This window comes from Arachis duranensis, chromosome 3 (genome assembly GCF_000817695.3).
Source record: "Arachis duranensis cultivar V14167 chromosome 3, aradu.V14167.gnm2.J7QH, whole genome shotgun sequence".
Taxonomy (NCBI): Eukaryota; Viridiplantae; Streptophyta; class Magnoliopsida; order Fabales; family Fabaceae; genus Arachis; species Arachis duranensis.
In genome coordinates this window covers 40171843-40190784 of record NC_029774.3, presented here as the reverse complement: position 1 = coordinate 40190784, position 18942 = coordinate 40171843, and the positions used below count along the sequence as shown (strand labels likewise).

Genomic DNA, 18942 nt, shown 5'->3' with positions numbered 1-18942 from the left:
TTATAAATTATTTTATATCATAATATTCAATCAAATAAATTGTAAATTACTTTAAATTATATACGCACGAAAAAAGGAATTTAAATGTGTTTTATATAGTATAGATAGTATTTAATTAAGAATGGTGCATTTTTAAGTGTTTTGGTATGATATAATATTGATAATGATAATATTATTATATAGTATTATATAAAATTGATAATATGAAGAAAACCTACCCGTATCACAAGTAATTCCAACCCGCCAATCCATCCCGCCAATCCATCGAAGCCCACTTTTTAGGTCTTCTCTCTCCCAGCAATAGTAGAGATGCTAGCGATGAAGAATGGCGTCTTCGGACCGGCGATATGAAAATTTTGAAGACGAGAAGACTGGTTATTCCTACAGCGACGGAATTGTGCTGGCGAGGAGGTCAAGGACGATCAGAGATGTTAATGTGACCAGAGAAGGTAGATAGCAGATCGGCAAGAAGGGACTTTCACTGATGTTGTTGTCGTTCAGATCGCCATCGCACTGGGACTCTTGCTATCTGTAACTGATGGAGGTGAGCTGCTGCAAAGAATGCATGGATTTAAATCTTATTTTCATACCCTTTTTTTACTCAGTACATTTTGATTTGCCCATATTTATGACGTAGAATAAGTGTTTTATTTTTAACTCAAATCTTTTGGTTTTTTAAATCATCAAGACAGATTGTTTTTTCTTTTAGATTATAGAGGATATGTGATTTTGGATGCACTCCAATTTTAAAATGATTTATCCGAAAATACACCTCTTCTTAGTTGCTATAAAAGTCTAAGAGGTGTGGTCCTACAATCTTACCATACGTACTTGCTAGAATTTACGTTTGCTCTTATTTTTTCCAGTAAAGAAAAAAATGGTTAGGCGATATGATTTGTTGGAGATGATTGCACCACCAAAAGAATGTTGGAAGATTCATATCAGAGTAATCAGACTTTGGTCTTTACCGAGATTCAAAGACCTCAAATCCATTAGCTCCATTGAAATGGTGTTGATGGATGAGCAGGTACTTCGAATTTTATTCATACACACAATTATTTCTCTATTTTCATACACTTAGTCCCACATTTGTATGATACATAATTTCTTTTCTTAGGACAATTCATTTAAAAACAGAATAAGAACAAAATCCAGTTCTATGTTTTTCTGCAAGAAAACATAAGCTTTTCATCATAAAAAAAGATTTTGCAATCAAAAACAGATTTAATATATAGTTCATGTTATAGTCGGCCAATAAAGAGAAGAGTTGGGGGACTTTTAGCAAGATTTTCATAGACATTTATATAAAATTATAGTTGTTAATATATAATTAGTTGTATATTCTTTCTTTTAGATGAATATAAATCCGTTAGTTAATACTTAATACTTAATAATTTGGAAATAAATCATATTTTTAATTTATTCAGTTATTTTTGTTGAAAGAAATATTTTATATAAATTTTGTTTATTTATTTAGTTGGACCTTATTGGTACTGTGTGTAGAAAGTGAATAATAAAATATTTTGCTTTGTGAAAAAATATGGAATAACTATGCATACTTCTGTAGGTAAGGATTTGATATCTGTGTTCGAATTATTGATATCGGAAGGAGCTATGTATGTTTTACATACTTTGGAGTTGGCAACAACTGTGGGTTGTACCACACAACATCACATCATTTTTTATTGTTTTTTCAAGCAAGAACTACTGTCTTACCCTTTTTCTGTGATGCAATACCGTTATATGGTATTAAGTTGGTTCCTTTTAGAAAAATTATGGGATACTCTCTTCAACATTCTCTTTTTTGGTTGGTAAGTGTATAATTTATGGCAAGTATATAAGTTGATTTTTCTTTTGTTTTTATGACAAAATATCGCTAAGACGGGTGATTTGTGCACAATCTTCTGTTTGATATTTATTTTAAACGTTGATGGAGTTATAACCGGAGTAGAGGGTGAGAGAAAATATGTGAAAGATGGCAAATTTATTGACATGTTGGTCATTCATATTAAGAATGATAGGTGCATTTTTTTAATGTCCTTACTCAGCACTTAATATGTTTATATAAGTAATTTTTATTTTCTAAATAATTTACATTTTCTCCGCAATTTAAAGCTTAATATTGCTATTCTTAGAGAGATGGTGGACTGGATAAAGGGTCTTATGGCAACGGGTGAGCAACAGCTACCGGCAGTTATTTTTCAATTTACAAGAGTAAAGAATTTTTGAGATATGTGAGAATTTGATCACTATCAAATGGTTATATTTTATTGTAGCTATTTCTACTAATTATTAGGATGCGATTCAATGGGTATTTTTAGTTTTAAAATTTTATGATGTGCTGCTACATATAATAGTAATTTTTTGTTTTTAAATTTTAGAATGTGATACTACATGTCGTGAAAAAAAATTATAAGTATTGTGTTTTGTGTTTTAATACTTTTGATCATGTGAAATTACAAGTGAAATTATAGAAAACAGTGATAATAATTCTGGCAAATAGTTGGCGTTCTAGAAATTAAAATTTGAAGTGATAAAAATATTATTATATACACATACATAAATTGTATCACTAATTTTTTATTTCTTTTTATTGTAAATTCTATGTTGAATTACTCAAAAATTAATTAATTAATATATAATTTCAAGCTATATTTTTTGCTATTATATAATAACGTTTACTGTAGATTATAGTTTTTTTTAAAATCTAAAGATACTTTCTGTTACTTTCTATTCGGTAATTTTTCTATCATGTATAATTGTACAATTCATTTAAGGCACCTATTGAGATGGTTATTCTTGATGAAGAGGTAAAATCTTCTCTTTGCATTTGAGATTTTCTTTGGTAATGATTGAATAATAAACCTCATTTATCTATAATCCTATAAAACTAATGCATTTAGGGAGAGACAATTTAATGCTCTATTAAAGACATATTTGTTCCTATCTTCGAGAGCCTACTCACTGAGAGCAATGTGTACATGATCACTAATTTTGTAGTTATTTTAAATACCATCAAGTTCAAGTCTAGTAGACACAAATTTAGAATCCACTTTAAGAAGGACACGATTGTGCATCCGGTACAAGATTCTTCAGTTTCATTGAACGGATTTAATTTTATTCCGCTAAAAAAAATTTATGCAAAATCTAAAGAAGATGGTTATTTAGTTGGTAAATACTTTGTTAGAGTAATCTATAACGCAAGTGTTGTTTAATTCTTTGAAGTCTAATTTTTTAAGCAAAATAATTTATCGATCTCATTTTATTACATAATATGTCTATATTTAATGTATGTCATTTGAATTGGCTGATGCGTCATTTTTTGTTATAGGTATAGTACCAAAAAAGTTGTATTATTTAGTAAACCTTTTCTTCAATTCGTTAATGGCTTTGTTTTCTATTCTTATGGGTTTTATTTTAACACATCTAAAGACAGATTTTATATATAACTACTAAAGAATTACTACCTTTAAAAATATTGTTGGTAACAAGTACTAACCTGTTTATTTTTTGTTTGTTCACGAACTTCAATTTCTAGGCTCTAACTATTTATTAGCAGTCTTTTATTTTTTATTTAAAAAAATTAAAAAAATCCAATTTTAACATGGATGAAACTTTGGACAAAATATGTCATTTTTAGACAAAAATTTAAATGGATAGAATTTTGTTAATAGAAAGATTGGTGTCTTTATTTTATAGATGTGATAGATCAGCTTGCCTCTAAGGGTAATTTGGTCAAGTTCACAAGGGACGTAAAGCCGTAAAGTTATATCACCATAGAGTTTGATGATCTTGAGTAATGCTTAATATCTTTTTGATAGTGGCTTTTGTTTTAAAATCTTATTTTAAAATTTTGTGCCTCTCTTTACTCTACAAGCATTGTTATTTTTTATAGGGGTGGACAGAAATTAAGGGTTTTGTTGTGGCAGTCTTTTGCTCTTGACTTACTCAAATATCTGAAAGAACACTGGTGTCTTACCTATGTAGTTATTCTCCAAATGGGCAAGATGAAATTTTTTAATGGTTTGTTTATTTTAGCGGTATTTGAATGTATGTTTTGTGTCATCATATGCTTCTGGTATTTTCTTTAATTTGTTATGTCTTTTTGTAAGGTCATAGGTGTTTCAAACACAAACTACAACTCAAAATTCTTTATCAATGAGGAGTTTTCAGCTGTCAAGAATTTTTTTGCAACGTACAGTGTATAAATCAATAGTTTAGCCAATAGAATATTTATACAAGGCTTTTGTGATTATTTAACTATTAGCAAATTTCAAAAATTCTTATTTAAAAATGCAAGGGTGAACAAATTGGATCCTATTGATGGACAAGGCATAATGCTACTGGTTTGTGATCAACCTGTTTCAACTTAGGAACATTTTTTGCGTCAGTCAGTCTACAAGCCAATTGCCGAGATAAAGAAACATAATCAAGTAAAATTCTTTATTTATTAGTCTCCTTTTTTTTAATTATTATATCTAATGTTTGTTGGATCATAATCTTAATTGTTGTGTTGTACCCTTGCATCCATCGATTTTAGGATGCTGTATTTGTTACTGCTGGGACGATTAAAGAAGTTGAGACCGAGTTTGATTAGTGGTACAAATGATGTAAAAAGTGTCGTCGTGGCTTAAGAGAGCTTGAGAAAAGATATTTTTGTCCCAAGTGCGTTGACGACTACGGGTTCTATGTGCCAAGGTATAACTCATGATATTTCTTTAACGTTCACACACTACATACTCTTTGTCTAAGAAAATAATAGTATAAACTAATCATTTGTATTATTTTTTGAGAAATTTTGTTGTTAACTTCCATCATTCGTGATTTAGTTAGCCTAATATATTAAAGATAATTGATTTTAAGTATGGCTAACCATTTCTTTCAAAACATATAAGGGCATTTAATTTAATATTTTGTTTTACATCAATGGCCGAAAAAATTGACCGTGTGATAAATAATAGGAGTGATCCTCCAATTTTTAAGCTTAGGGGTCAAAAATACCATAGCATTAGTAGCTTACTTCCTCCGGATAGTCAACAACCAACATTTGTCCAGCTATATATCTATGACACAGAAAATGAGATTGATAATCGAATAGGCACACTTCGGTAATTTTCATGCAACCAGTCAAACATTTTAATTATTTTTTATCTATGAGAGAAAATAACATAATATTTATTGTGTTCTTTTTTTTTGTGTAGTTCCAATGAAGCTATAATGAGTGGAATAGGAAAATTGTGGCAATATTAAGAAATATGCTAGACAAATATATTAGTTTGGCAAAGAATTTTTACTATGTAAGAGATAGGTATCAACAGAAAAATTACACAAACATAAAGTTTAAGTTGATTAGTAAAAGGACTAAAGATGGAAGGACATACAACTTGCCATCTGCATCTGAAGTGGCTGCATTGATTGTTGGCGATGTCGAACAACTAAGCAAAGATACAGATATTTTATAGAGAGTTAAACAAGAAAGCTCTAACGGATTGATATTTTTCACCCATCTTATTTAGCCTTGCAATATCCATTGTTATTTTCGTATGGAAAGGATGGATTTCGTTTGGGTATTGCAACATCAGATTCTATCTCCGTTAAGCCTACAAAGAAAAATAAAACAATCACTTTGCGACAATATATTTTTTGAAAAGTTATAATTTATATTTTTTAAAAGATATTTTTCCTTAAAACAATATATTTTTCACATAATAAATGAATAAAAAAATATTTTTATCTTATTTTACTCAAATATAATTAATAGATAAAAAAATTTTTTATATAAAAAATCAAAACATAAAATTATTTATTTTTATAAAAGATTTTTTAAAAAAATTATTAAAAAAGATCTTTTCTAAAAATATCGTCCAAATAAGTCTATAATTAATAAATAAAAAAATCTTTTTACATTAAATACTCAAATATAAAATTATTTTTATTTTTATAAAAATTTAAAAAAATTATTTTTCAAACAACAACAGAATGGGTTTGGCTTGAAGTTTGGAAACATGTCTTTGGGATTGTGAGAGAGAAAGAGAGCAGTGAGCAGTCAAAGCAAAGCATCAGTAACATTAACACTAACACGCGAAGAGGTGTGGTACTTTGAAATTTGAATCGCTGAAAAGTCATAGTGACTGAAAAAGGAAAAGGAAGATGGAGAGTCCGCCTTCAGCTGGTGCCGCCTCTCCTACGGTGGGGAAGAAGAAGGAGACAAGGGGCCGAAAGCCCAAGCCCAAGCCCAAGGACGAACAACACACCAAGACCATCAAAGAAGGCAAGAAGACCCCCCATCAGCAGCACCATCAACAACACCACCACCACCAACCTTCGGTGGACGACAAGTACACTCAGTGGAAGTCTCTTGTTCCCGTTCTCTATGACTGGCTCGCCAACCATAACCTCGTCTGGCCTTCTCTCTCTTGCCGGTCTCTCTCTCTCTAGGGTTTTTCCCTTCTGCTCCTTGCTGTTCTCAATTTTAGGAATTTCTAAATTCTATTTTTTTACTTTCAAATTTCGGTAATTAGGTGGGGTCCTCAGCTGGAACAAGCTACTTACAAGAATCGCCAGCGTCTATACCTCTCTGAGCAGGTAACTTTGTGTGTGTTATTTGATTAAAAATTGTGCATTTTGTGTAATTAATTTTGATTCTGAAGGAATGATGTTATCGTAATCTTGTCTCGATGCAAAGAAAAATATTTTTTTTAAGGACACTGGTTAAGGTGCTTAAAAGAGAAAGTTTGTATGGAAAAAATAAGCAGTTCAAAATTTTCAATTCACTTGGAATGCATTTATTAAGATAAAACGTTTAAGCACTTGTTAGCAAATTTTTTATATTATGTTTGCTGAATAAAGTTATGAGAAAGATTAAACCTTTCCTTTATAAGTGGGTTTGATTTGACGACATTAATGTTATTGAGACTTGACAGTCCCCTTATTCAGTGTTTGTTTATTGTGCTTCTTGTGCATGCTGCTGAGAGGAAATTAATGTTGTAAGAGAAATTACACCTTCTCTAAGTGATATGCATTTGATGATCTTCATGTGTATTTCATAATAACTGTGTGTCTATGTTCTTTTGAGCTGAAAGGAAAGAAATAAAAGACTCAGTGTTCTTTTTGTGTGTTGGTAGACTGATGGAAGTGTTCCAAATACACTGGTCATTGCGAATTGTGAGGTTGTTAAGCCTAGGGTCGCAGCTGCAGAGCACATTTCACAGGTTTGTTAATCATATGTGAATGTGATATATAGCTTATTATCTTTGAATGGTTTTACTTTGGTGTTTGAAATTCAATTAAGCATTTGGGAACGCCTTTTGGTATCAGTTTAATGAAGAGGCGCGCTCTCCATTCGTCAAGAAGTACAAGACCATTATACATCCAGGAGAGGTACATATTCACCTTTCATATCGATAGAAATTCAAAAGTGGATCCCTTATTTTCGCTAACAAGTTACAAGCTTATGCAATTCTGTCCGGCTTTCTTTTTTGCCTTTATTTTCTTTAGTTATGGTCATTGTTATATTTTGACTTGAACTTGATTATGTTGATAATTGATGAGATAGTGGTGGTTGATCTGATCTATGATGCATTTTATAGGTGAATAGAATTAGGGAATTGCCGCAGAACTCTAAGATAGTGGCTACTCATACAGACAGCCCTGATGTGAGAACTTTACCTTTTACTTTTGTGCATATTCTTTGGAGCTGGTTTGATTTCTTGGTTTATGGTGTCATGTTTCTAATTGACCAAATTTCAGGTCCTCATTTGGGATGTTGAAAGTCAACCTAATCGTCATGCTGTCCTTGGAGCTACAAATTCTCGTCCAGATTTGGTATAGTTTGATGGTTATCCATTAATATTCTAGATTATCCCATCTCTAAGTGCTAAGTGTAATTTGTGACATCAGTTGATGCCACACACAACTTTGAATTAAGTGGCACCTCTACTCAGTTCTTTCAAACCATTGTCAATAAAGAAACTCCAATGCACTATGTTTAGCATGGTTTCTATCATGTGAGATATTGAACTATTGAGACACATTTTTCTTATTGCAGGTGTTGACTGGACACCAAGACAATGCGGAATTTGCCCTTGCAATGTGCCCAACTGAACCCTATGTGCTTTCAGGAGGTTGTCATACTTATTTTCTTAAAACAATCAGGTCAGGTTTTTAAAATCCTGCTCATCTGTTATTGTGGTTGTTGCAGGAAAGGACAAAACGGTGGTGCTGTGGAGTATTGAAGACCATATAACATCTTCTGCCACAGACTCCAAATCAGGGGGATCCATTGTCAAATCAAACTCCAAATCTGGCGAAGGCAATGATAAATCTGCTGATGGCCCTTCTGTTGGACCACGAGGTATCTACTGTGGGCATGATGAAACTGTGGAGGATGTGACTTTCTGCCCTTCTAGGTAGATTTGTTAAATATTTCTTTAGTTATCCACAAGTGGCTATTCTCATTTGACTTTCCACCTTATTATGAACTCTTAGGCTGAAGTCTACGGTGTCCCCTACAGCTTTACTAGTCTTAATTTGCTTCTTGTTCCTTTATTTACCTCCATATTATTCCTTATAAATGTGGTAGCTATACCCTTTTTCAAGCATTGTTGACGATGGAAGAAAATATTCTGTGTTTTCAATTTATGATTTAGGGAGTTAGTTATTTGTACTGTAATAGCAACATATATATTGGCCTGACATTATTGTGATCATACTGAAGTGCACAGGAGTTCTGTAGTGTTGGAGATGATTCTTGCCTCATATTATGGGATGCTCGTGTTGGCTCTAGTCCTGCAGTTAAGGTATATGATCTAATATTCAGTCATGTAATTGATTTTGGTTCCCTAGATCATCTAAGTTTGAAGTTTAAAGCATGTTTTTTAGTGAACAGAACCGTGTTTTCAAATGGACTTGGAGTATATCACCCATGCCATTGAGGTTTTCAAATTGAGCAAATAGCCAAATATGCAATGTACAAAAGACTTTTAATTTCAAACTAAGATATAGAATGGTAATATATCATTCTTTTATATAGATTTTTATATGAATAATTTAATTATATTCTTTTCCTGTTCTATGCATTTGGTGACAGGTTGAAAAAGCGCATAATGCTGATCTTCATTGTGTTGACTGGAATCCACATGATGTTAATTTGATTCTTACTGGGTATGGTTTGCTGTTGTATATTATTATTCTTAATAGTGGATGCAGATGAAGCACCCATCATATTTGACTTGTCATCATATTTCTCCAGGTCAGCAGATCATTCTGTTCGCATGTTTGATCGCCGCAATCTCACCTCTAATGGAGTTGGAACACCAATCCATAAATTTGAGTGTCACAAAGCTGCTGTTCTTTGTGTTCAGGTAACTGCTGACATGATTCTCTCCCCCTTGCCCCTCATACTATGGGTCCTTCATTCATTCTGGCATTATTTCTTCCTAAAGCATTATAGATACTTAAAACAGAAAGGAGTTGCGAACACATTCATCAAGTCATAGTTTGCAGTCTAAATATGCAACCACCTTCAATATAATGCAAAAATTAACAAGTCAAATCCCAATTAAAGTTTAAGCCTAAGCCTTCGATTAACAAGAATTCAAAGGTCGAGGAATAACATTGAGAAAAGAGAGGAAGAATGGAATGGGATTATGGGAATTGATGTGATTTCAGGAAAGTGTCTCGGTGTCACGGTAATTAGAAAATAGGAGAGAATAGAGACGAGGAGCTTGGCTAAGGGATGTATCAGAGGCGATAGGAGAGAGCATCAGGTAGTGGCTGTGAGTATTAAAGGCGGATCATTCAAATTATCTAGGCTTTTGGCTTTGAAGCTTAAACGTAGATAATCAACACAAAACTAACACAATGACAACACATCTCAAAGTTGTCGTAACAGAGCCACAACATATATATATATAGTGAAGAGATTAGTAGTTAATTCTGAAAACAAGGAAAGTAAATCTTGATCATCAAATTTTAGGTGAATAGTTAATATTAAATATATAGTAGTAACATTTATATCCATCGCCTCTCACATAAGAGTAAACCTCTCCTGTATTGCAATTACCGTTTCTACGTCATAGGCTAATCACTAGTTGCTTAATTCAGTGGTCTCCAGACAAAGCATCTGTATTTGGAAGCTCGGCAGAAGATGGTCTCTTAAACATTTGGGACTATGAGAAGGTATAGTTTCGATTGGATTGTGCTTTGCTTTGCTTTGTTGCCATGAAGTCAATGTGTTGTAAAAGGGTTTCTTTCTTTCTTTCGTTTTTCCCCCCTTTTTCCCTTTTTCTTTTGGTAATGTAGGTTGGTAAAAAAATAGAGCGCTCCGGAAAATCCGTAAGTTCTCCTCCAGGGTTGTTTTTCCAGCATGCAGGCCATAGGTATGAAACCACTATCTCTTTTACCTCTTCGGCACACTTTAATTCGATTTATTTATTTCAAACAACTAACCCTGTAGTTATAGGTCAGAGATTACCTTTACTTTGATTATTTATTAAGACTTACTAAGACAAGATGTTATGAAAAATTTTCAGAATCTGAAACTATTGTTGTTGAAATCTGAATCTGAATCTCTACTTTTAGGTTATCTTGGTATATGTATATCTTACCTGATTCTCTATTTTAATATGGTCATCTGCAATAGTTAATAGACGTGATATGGTACCAACTTGATTATGATTTCTGAACATCACATATCGTGCAAAACATTGTGCCTGTAAAATATGCGCAAAGGATTGTGTTTAGTCACTTGCTGATCCCATCCATTCTAGATGTCATTTCTAGTAGAATTTTGGTCTCCTTTATATAGCTGCAGCACCAAGTTGCTTGTTTTCTTTCTTGTATGGCATTTGGTGTAATTCTGAACTGCTTCCTTTTATTTTGCTAATGAACTTCGAATTATATGCAGGGACAAAGTAGTTGACTTCCACTGGAATGCACAGGATCCATGGACAATTGTTAGCGTCTCTGATGATTGTGAAAGTACTGGTGGTGGGGGAACATTACAGGTACAGAAACATAAACGGTTATTCAGTTGAAGAGTCTACTTGTCGAAACAACATAAAATGTTGGACACTCAAATTGTTAGTGCAGTTGAGGATGAACCTCTAGAAGGGCAATATCTCACACTTGATAATGCATGTAAAATTTTAAGATTTGACTCTCTTGAAATGTGTTGTATTTTAGAGAGTAAGTTCAGTGTCTGAATTGCTAATTAGAAAATCAATGGCTTCACACTTGATAAGGAAAAAAAAAAAAACATTTATAATTACCATATAATCTACAATTGTTAATTTTCTCACCAGTAGTTCAGACAATGCATTTTACAGGGTAAAGTGGTGATCCAAATATTTGAATATTGGAATGTGCTTGTTGGCTTGTGACGATGTTAGTTCTTTAAGCTGATGATTCAAATTCATTTTTGCAGATATGGCGCATGAGTGATTTGATCTACAGACCGGAAGAGGAGGTTTTGGCGGAGCTGGAGAAATTCAAAAGCCACGTTGTGGCGTGTGCCTCGAAGACCGAAAAATGATGATATATTCCCAATTCCTAGTCCGAGTTCGTTCCTTCCTTCCTTCCTTATGATCTGGACTATGGATATTATTTATTTTTATTTACATTTTGCCCTGGATTTTTGATAGCTTTATATAAATGTGGTTGTAGGGAGAAAGGATAAACTAGGAACATTAGATTGCGGCATAGAATGACTAAGGCTTTGTGACTATGTTCCTTAAATTGGAATCAGTTCTGCATAAAACTTGAATGTCATGGATCCTTGGAAATTGGAAATATTAGTACATTTCTCAGTTCTTCAACCAATGAATGGAACACTGACACTTTTCTGGAGGTTTTTTAAGATGGTATATATATATATATATATATTGACCGGAGAGAGTTATCATATTGATTAGCTAGTGAGTAGTTAAGAAAATCTTATACCAAAATTCCAGAGGAAGGGAGGATGGGGCGTAAAGAGTAAGGCTTGTTTTAATAACTTGTTTCTGGACTAAATCCCCATTTTGGTCCCTGAGATTCACGCGATTACTCATTTTGGTCCCCGAAATTTAAAATTACCTATACTGGTCCTCCAGATTTAAGTTTGGGCACCAATATGGTCTCTTGACTCTTTCCGGTGATGATTAGGCAAATGGAGTACTGAGATGACACCCTTCCTGTCATGTTGGACGCTGTAACGTCTAGTTAATGTGGCGAAGGTTGTATTTATATCCAATTTAGTCCTCCCTTATTAAAACTGTCATTATAACTCAGATAAATAATAAGATAATTAGAGTTTCAGGGACTAAATTGGATACAAATATAACCCTCGCCACATTAATTAGCCATTACAGCATCCAATGTGACAGGAAGGGTGTCATCTCAGCATTTCATTTGCCTAATCATCACCGGAAAGAGTCGAGGGACCATATTGGTGTCCAAACTTGAATCTGGAGGAGCAGTATAGGTAATTTTAAATTTCGGGGACCAAAATGAGTAATCGCGTGAATCTCAGGGACCGAAATAGGGATTTAGTCCATGTTTCTGCTTTCTTTGTCGTCGCCATTAGAGTGATGGGTATCGGGACAAGAAAAATTAGACGGGGACCGAAAAATTGTGGAAACAAATTAGACGAGTACTCCTTAGCATTACCTAATAATTAAGTCTAATTAATATTTTTAAAAAGTGTTTAAAAATTCTTTGAAATTCAATTGAATTGAATTTCTGTTTGAAAAAAAAATTAGTTTAGAAGGAATTTAATTCAATTCCATTAATTTTTTTCAGATTAATTTTCACATCAGATTTAGAATTTCATTCTATTAAGATTTTTTTTTAAATTGTGAAATGTTTTAAAATATATTCTTATAATCTAATTACTTTTTTTATACCTCTCACCCACTTTTTTTTCACATGGTTACACTCTTCATGCCTCCCACCCCTTCCTCTTTACATCCTTTGTGACGGTTCCCTCTCGTCACTGTTGCTGTCGGAGATCGAAAGCTGCTTTTCCCCTTCGCTGTCGACAATGATGCCGTTAACATTCCTACTTTCGTATAGTATCACAAAATTCTGCACTCATACCAATTTGTTAATTTTTTTTCTTTTTTTGTTTATAATATTTGAAGAGGTAAACAAAATTTGAGTATTTTAGGAAAAGAAAGAGAAAATAGATTTTTTTAATAAAGAAAAAACTTGGTCAAGGTTTTTTGAAGTTAAAATTGAAGTGTTGATCATAAAAGGATATGCTGTGCTTTTTCTTTGTTTTAGGAAAAGAAATTGTATTTGATTTGATCTATTGGTGTAAAATTATATCATGCTTGAAGATTCTGACTTTTTGAGCACACTATGCAATTTTAAATGTGTTTTTCTTTCTTTTTTTTAGATGAAATCGTTGTTACTTGCATAAAAATCTTTATATTTATAAAGATAAAAATCTGAGTCTTATGTATATTTTGTTAAACATTGAATTAAAATATTTGTGATTTATTAGTAGATAATTCACTACAAGAAAAACGTGGACTACCATCGAATTTATCGGCAGAAAAATGAATAAAATCCAACGGTACACTGTTTACCGTTGGATTTTGTGTCGAAATTTATCCGATGGAATAACCTCGCCGGTAACAAATTACCATAAGATTTATGCATCCGGTGGTAATTTGCGTCGAATTTAGCGGCGGAATATGGAGTTGCGCCGTTACCATTGACCCTGTTTTCCTTCTGGTGGTAGTGCGTCGTCATCTATTCTAAGGTCGATGATGTCATCATCCATAATAGCTGACCTAAGGGTGATCGAATAACTGGTATCAACCATCATTTTTGAAGGAGTTGGGTCATCAATCTGGTAAAGTTCTTGACTCTGTCCTATTGGACTTAATGCGGCCACTTGGCTTAGTCTTAACCACAACTACCTAACTAGACTTGCATGAACCTAGATAAGGCAAATATTATACATATCGTGCATTTTGAGGTAGAATAAAAGGATTGTAGTGCCTATATTTCCTGGTTACATTAACTTCAGTGATATCGTAGTCCTTGTGCTTTCGTGTTTCCCGTCGCGAACTTGGATCATACCATTCACATTTAAATACGTACATCTTATACGTAGTGTGACATAAATACTCTAATAGAATTATGTTGTGCAACACACCAAATCAATTAGAATGACCACCGCCTGAATCCCCACGAACCTAAATTCCGGTGTTATCTGTTTTCTTTCCAATGGACCACTATAAAGAATGGAACTGATATCCATTAACATTGTATATCAGGTAACTTGTACTCTTATTTATTGGGCCCCAATTAAATGCAACTAGTTTTTAATCTGTTGTGTTAGCTAGATACACGCTAACATATTCTCTGAACCAATGTGAAAAATTGTTTAATGAGGTATCAAAATTTGTCTCTTGGAATAACCTATATGATAGAATAGGATAAAGAAGTTTTGATTAGATTAAGAAGTTAGTATCTTACTAATTGAAATATATACTAAGACTTAAAAAATTCACATGAGGTAGGGTGAAATCTGGTCACAGTTAAGCAACACATACAGATGTGCGACATTGATTTCCTTCTACTTTAACCAATAGTCACTGTCCGCACCCATTGCAGATCCTTCAGGAGCAAAGATTGGGTATGTTGTTCCACTTGATGAGGATTCTCCCCTCTCATCGTTCCTTCCAACCCTTGTTTTATGTGACTCAACATGAGGCTAAAAATAGAATGAGCAAAATGCGGATGTTTCCTTAGCTAGGAATGCTTCGCAGATGCTGTCCTCAATTCGAGATCTGTTCTTCACGGTGCGCTTGAATGAACCAATTATCCTCTCAAATGGGTACATCCACATAAATTGGATCGGCCCACATAGTATTACTTCGTACGGTAGGTGAATTGTTAAGTGTTCCATAATATCGATAAAGGTTGGAAGGAATATCCTTTCTAGCTTACAAAGTATGATGGAAATGTTCTTGTCCATAATTGTGAGATCATTAATGCTAAGTTTAGTAGCACAAAACTCCCTAAAGAACTCACTTATTTCTGTGAGGGATTTCCAAATGTTGGTTGGAAGTTCTCTGAACACAACAGGAAGCAAAGACTTTATGAAAACATGACAATCATGACTCTTCAATCTAACAAGCCTACCTTGTGAGACGTTTACACACCTTCTCAAGTTAGAGGCGTAACCATCAAGAAACCTCAATTCTCTAATCTACTTATAAATATTTTGTCTCTGGTCCATCGTTAGAGTAAACACCACCTTTGTTTTACCCCACCGTCCTTTTTCAAGTCTCTTTAAGTTCAGATCTGGCCACCTACAAATGTCAACCAAGTCTAACTAGCCTTATCGTTATCCGTAATTTGCTTGTCGTCCATTACTATATGCATGATATTATAAAATACACTTTTTAAATGTGCATCACATCAAGACAATGTCAAACCAAGTTGTCTTTCCAATAAGGCAACTCCCAAAATATACTCTTTTTAGTCCAATTATGCTCCTTGTCATATTCCGGAGGTCTTAAACCTGCCTCGTTATCGACGATACTTGGGATTCCACTGACACGATGCCAAACTTGCCTGCCACCAAACATCATGGGTGCCACTTCTTATTCGGTTTTATTCTTTTTGAATGAGTCCTTGTTGTGCCGAAAAGGATGATCCATGTCGAGGAATCTTTGATGGCAATCAAACTACGAATTCTTACCGTCATTCGTAAATCAAAATGTCTTTGTATCCTCCACACAAATGGGACTTGCCGTTCTGCCCTGAGTTGACTAACATGACAACATCCCGTATGCAGAAAAGTCGTTACTGCTCAACATCACGCAACATGAAGATGAAAGTTTGTCTTTGTCGAAATATCATTTGTTTCTATACCATGGATCCACAACTCTTTTAACTCATCCACCAGGGGCTGCAAGAAGATATCTATTTTGGCCTTTGTATTACTGGGACCAGGTATGATGCAAGTTAAGAACATGTATGGGTCCTTCATGCATATTTTGGGACTCAGGTTATAAGGTATCACCACTACAGGCCAACAAGAGTACGCGTTACCGAAATTGGAATTCGGTGCAAATCCATCAGGGCACAAAGCTAGTCAACATTTCTAGACTCGCTGATAAATGTAGGATGGACCTAATCATAATGCTTTCAAGCTTCTCCGTGTGACGGACGCGACATGATTCCGTCATCTCTCTTGCTGTTACTAATGCCAGGTCATGTGAAGGGTCGAACTCATCGATGCATACAATCGTTTCAGCCTAGGGATTAAAGGCACGTAGTGCATCTGTTTCATTGTAACTCTCCTTAACTACCGTTTACCAATCTGTTCTCTCTCTCGGCTTGAAACCTCGGTGATCCACAAAATTTACATTCAATTAGGTCTGCATCCCTCTTGTAATACAACATACAACCATTCAAACAACAATCAATTTTCACCGAATTTAGATCCAATTTCGAAACTAATTTCTTTTTCTTGTAGTGGCTCCAGGGGATGCTAGTAGTCCCGATAGGTACCAATTCATTGCAAAGTGTGGCCCACTTATCAAAAGATTCTTGGGTATGATTTGAATCCGACTTAATACTCATTATTCTACAAAATGCAAACAACTTCGAATGAATGCACCCTTTGAACAAAGGTTTCGCAGTAGATTCTAAAAGAAGATAAAATCTTTTTGCCTTCGAGTTAGGGTCTTGTTCAGTCTCTTCCAACTTTGTAACACCTATTGCATCAAACATCATCTCATTGTATCTTTCTTGGTTATTCTCCCAATTCATTTCATCCATGTTTAGTTCTCTCACCACCCGAATCCTCATTGATTGACCATCGGACCTATTCAAATTCGAGGAAGGCTGGTTAATTCGCTACTCCTTCACTTCTCCCTGTTCCATTCACATCCAATATCCATCCTTGAACCCATTATGGTAGAATAATGTTATTAAAATTTTAATGTCATCATTGTTAATCTAATATTTAAAAGTACAAATTATTGAAGCATACATTATTTTTTTTGACAGTTTGCCTCTCAAAAAGAATCCGTACACATCATTGTAAATGGTGATACTTTGATAGGAGAACAACAATACCAAGAATATGTATCAATAAATAGCGTGGGCACGTTAGTTCCACAACCATGGATTGGTTTTTGGAGTTAAGCATCGGGACGGGGAAGGAGAGTGATATATTTAGTTGTAGTGATTCCAGTCTTCTCACTAATAATGAGATTTTTTTTAACTTTTATATTTTTTATTTCGAAATCACATATCTTGCATATAGCGAGATAGTTATTTTAAAAATTGTTGAAAGTATTCTCGCTAATAGCGAGATGAAAAAAATTAATAAATTTAATAAATTTATTTTTTAAATTAAAAATTCACCTCGTTAGTTGAGAAAAATTAGAAGAAAATATTTTTTCCGTGAAAAAGTGACTATGCATAGTGTTAGAAGCAAGTGATATGATATTGTCAGTAATTCATAAAGAGTGACAAGGTCTCTTTAGCAGGTCGATTTAACAATTTTAGTATCTCGTTGTATGCGAGATAGTAATAATTTAGTATTATATGTAGCTAAAGTTGACTATTTTATAGTGAAAAATCCATAAAAATATATTTTTTTCTTCCTATATAATGGAGACTACCCAACTCAGATGAGAAAGACACTCGTTCTTTCTCTCCTCTTAAAATTGTGTTTTCTACTTTTCTACCATTTTTTTCCTATAATTTCAATGTCTCGTAGATTTTTAGTTTAGAATGGTGTAACAACTTTTTTATATGAGTAATGGAAAGCAACATGAGTTTATTAGTGCATTTTGATGGTGAGATTATACCATACACAATTGAAGGTGTGAATTTTGTTTGTAGGACTCTAACTTTTTTTATTATTCCTTGCACGATGTTATTTGTAGAGCTGCAAAATAGACTATGTCAATACATATACGGTGATATTTCAAAAAGAGTCAGAAGGATTTTATACAAGCAGTTGGTGTTATGCCTCCGTGGTGTGATACAATTTCAATTAATAAATGTGATCGACGAAGCCATTATGCTAGAGATGCTAATGCTTTATCGACAGAGTCAAGCTCAGGTGCCGACACTAGAGTTGTATGTTGAATACAATTAGTTGGCTGTTAGCGTACCCACGAGTATGCTACACTAAAATATTATGTGAAATATGCCCTTTTTAAGAATTTTCATGAAAGGCGATGGGATGAGTGTATCCGGTGAAGTTACATGAGTCCGAAGAAAATATACCCTCTCATTCACACTATCGCATTGGCGATTGCCGCTTGCACTACCACGTGGGGAATCATCATCATCATCATCACCATCATCGCTGTCACCCATGCTTGCGTCATCGGATTCCTGTTCATCCTCTTCGTCCATAGACATTCACACAAGAGATTTGCCAGCATTATTAACACCACGACGAGCATGAGCATCTAGTGACATACGACCAAGTTCTGCTTCATGACAGACGGAACCTGCATGTGATTCCTCGTTATTCTATAGTTGCTGCTGTCGAGCATTGCTTGTCAATGATGTGGCAGGATTCCAAAATAGAAATTGAAACTGGTCTGGTTCTAACTCTAATCTGTGGTGGTGGTAGTTGTCATGGAGGCGGGTGGTTGTTACTATGGTGGGGTCATTGTTGTGATAAAATGAATCGACCCAAACTTTGTTGCATACATTCAAATGACCACCAAACTCTCCTCTTTTTCAATCATTGTACTCAACCGTAGGTGAATAAGGATCTGCATGAAAATTATTCATTGTGGAATTCTCTCTAGTATGTATTTTGTTCACCATGCAACCTGACATTGTGATGCTTCTCTAAATCCTTAATATATTACTCCTCTTTTCGATGCTTATGGAGGCCTCTATCTATCTAATTATTAAGTCAATTTTTAGTGGATCTCTACTAAACCAGGAAATATTCCATTTCTA

General features: G+C 33.9%; 1 protein-coding gene across 1 annotated transcript; it reads left to right on the top strand.

The window, feature by feature from the left end:
- Positions 1-5956: 5956 nt before the first annotated feature.
- On the top strand, positions 5957-11816 carry LOC107478828 (WD-40 repeat-containing protein MSI4). Its single transcript, XM_016098963.3, has 15 exons — positions 5957-6422; positions 6522-6585; positions 7125-7211; positions 7318-7380; positions 7590-7655; positions 7750-7824; positions 8048-8123; positions 8201-8408; positions 8717-8798; positions 9089-9162; positions 9251-9362; positions 10105-10179; positions 10303-10379; positions 10907-11006; positions 11426-11816. Exons 1-15 carry the CDS (start codon positions 6151-6153, stop codon positions 11531-11533), a joined length of 1539 nt encoding a protein of 512 aa, XP_015954449.1. The 5' UTR covers positions 5957-6150; the 3' UTR covers positions 11534-11816.
- The last annotated feature ends 7126 nt before the right edge of the window (positions 11817-18942 follow it).

Excerpts from the sequence above, each read along its gene's own strand:
- LOC107478828 (XM_016098963.3), top strand. The coding sequence starts at position 6,151 with ATGGAGAGTCCGCCTTCAGCTGGTGCCGCCTCTCCTACGGTGGGGAAG. Across the intron at positions 7,656-7,749 it reads CTCATACAGACAGCCCTGAT|GTCCTCATTTGGGATGTTGA; the intron begins GTGAGAACTTTA and ends ACCAAATTTCAG. Across the intron at positions 8,409-8,716 it reads GTGACTTTCTGCCCTTCTAG|TGCACAGGAGTTCTGTAGTG; the intron begins GTAGATTTGTTA and ends ATCATACTGAAG.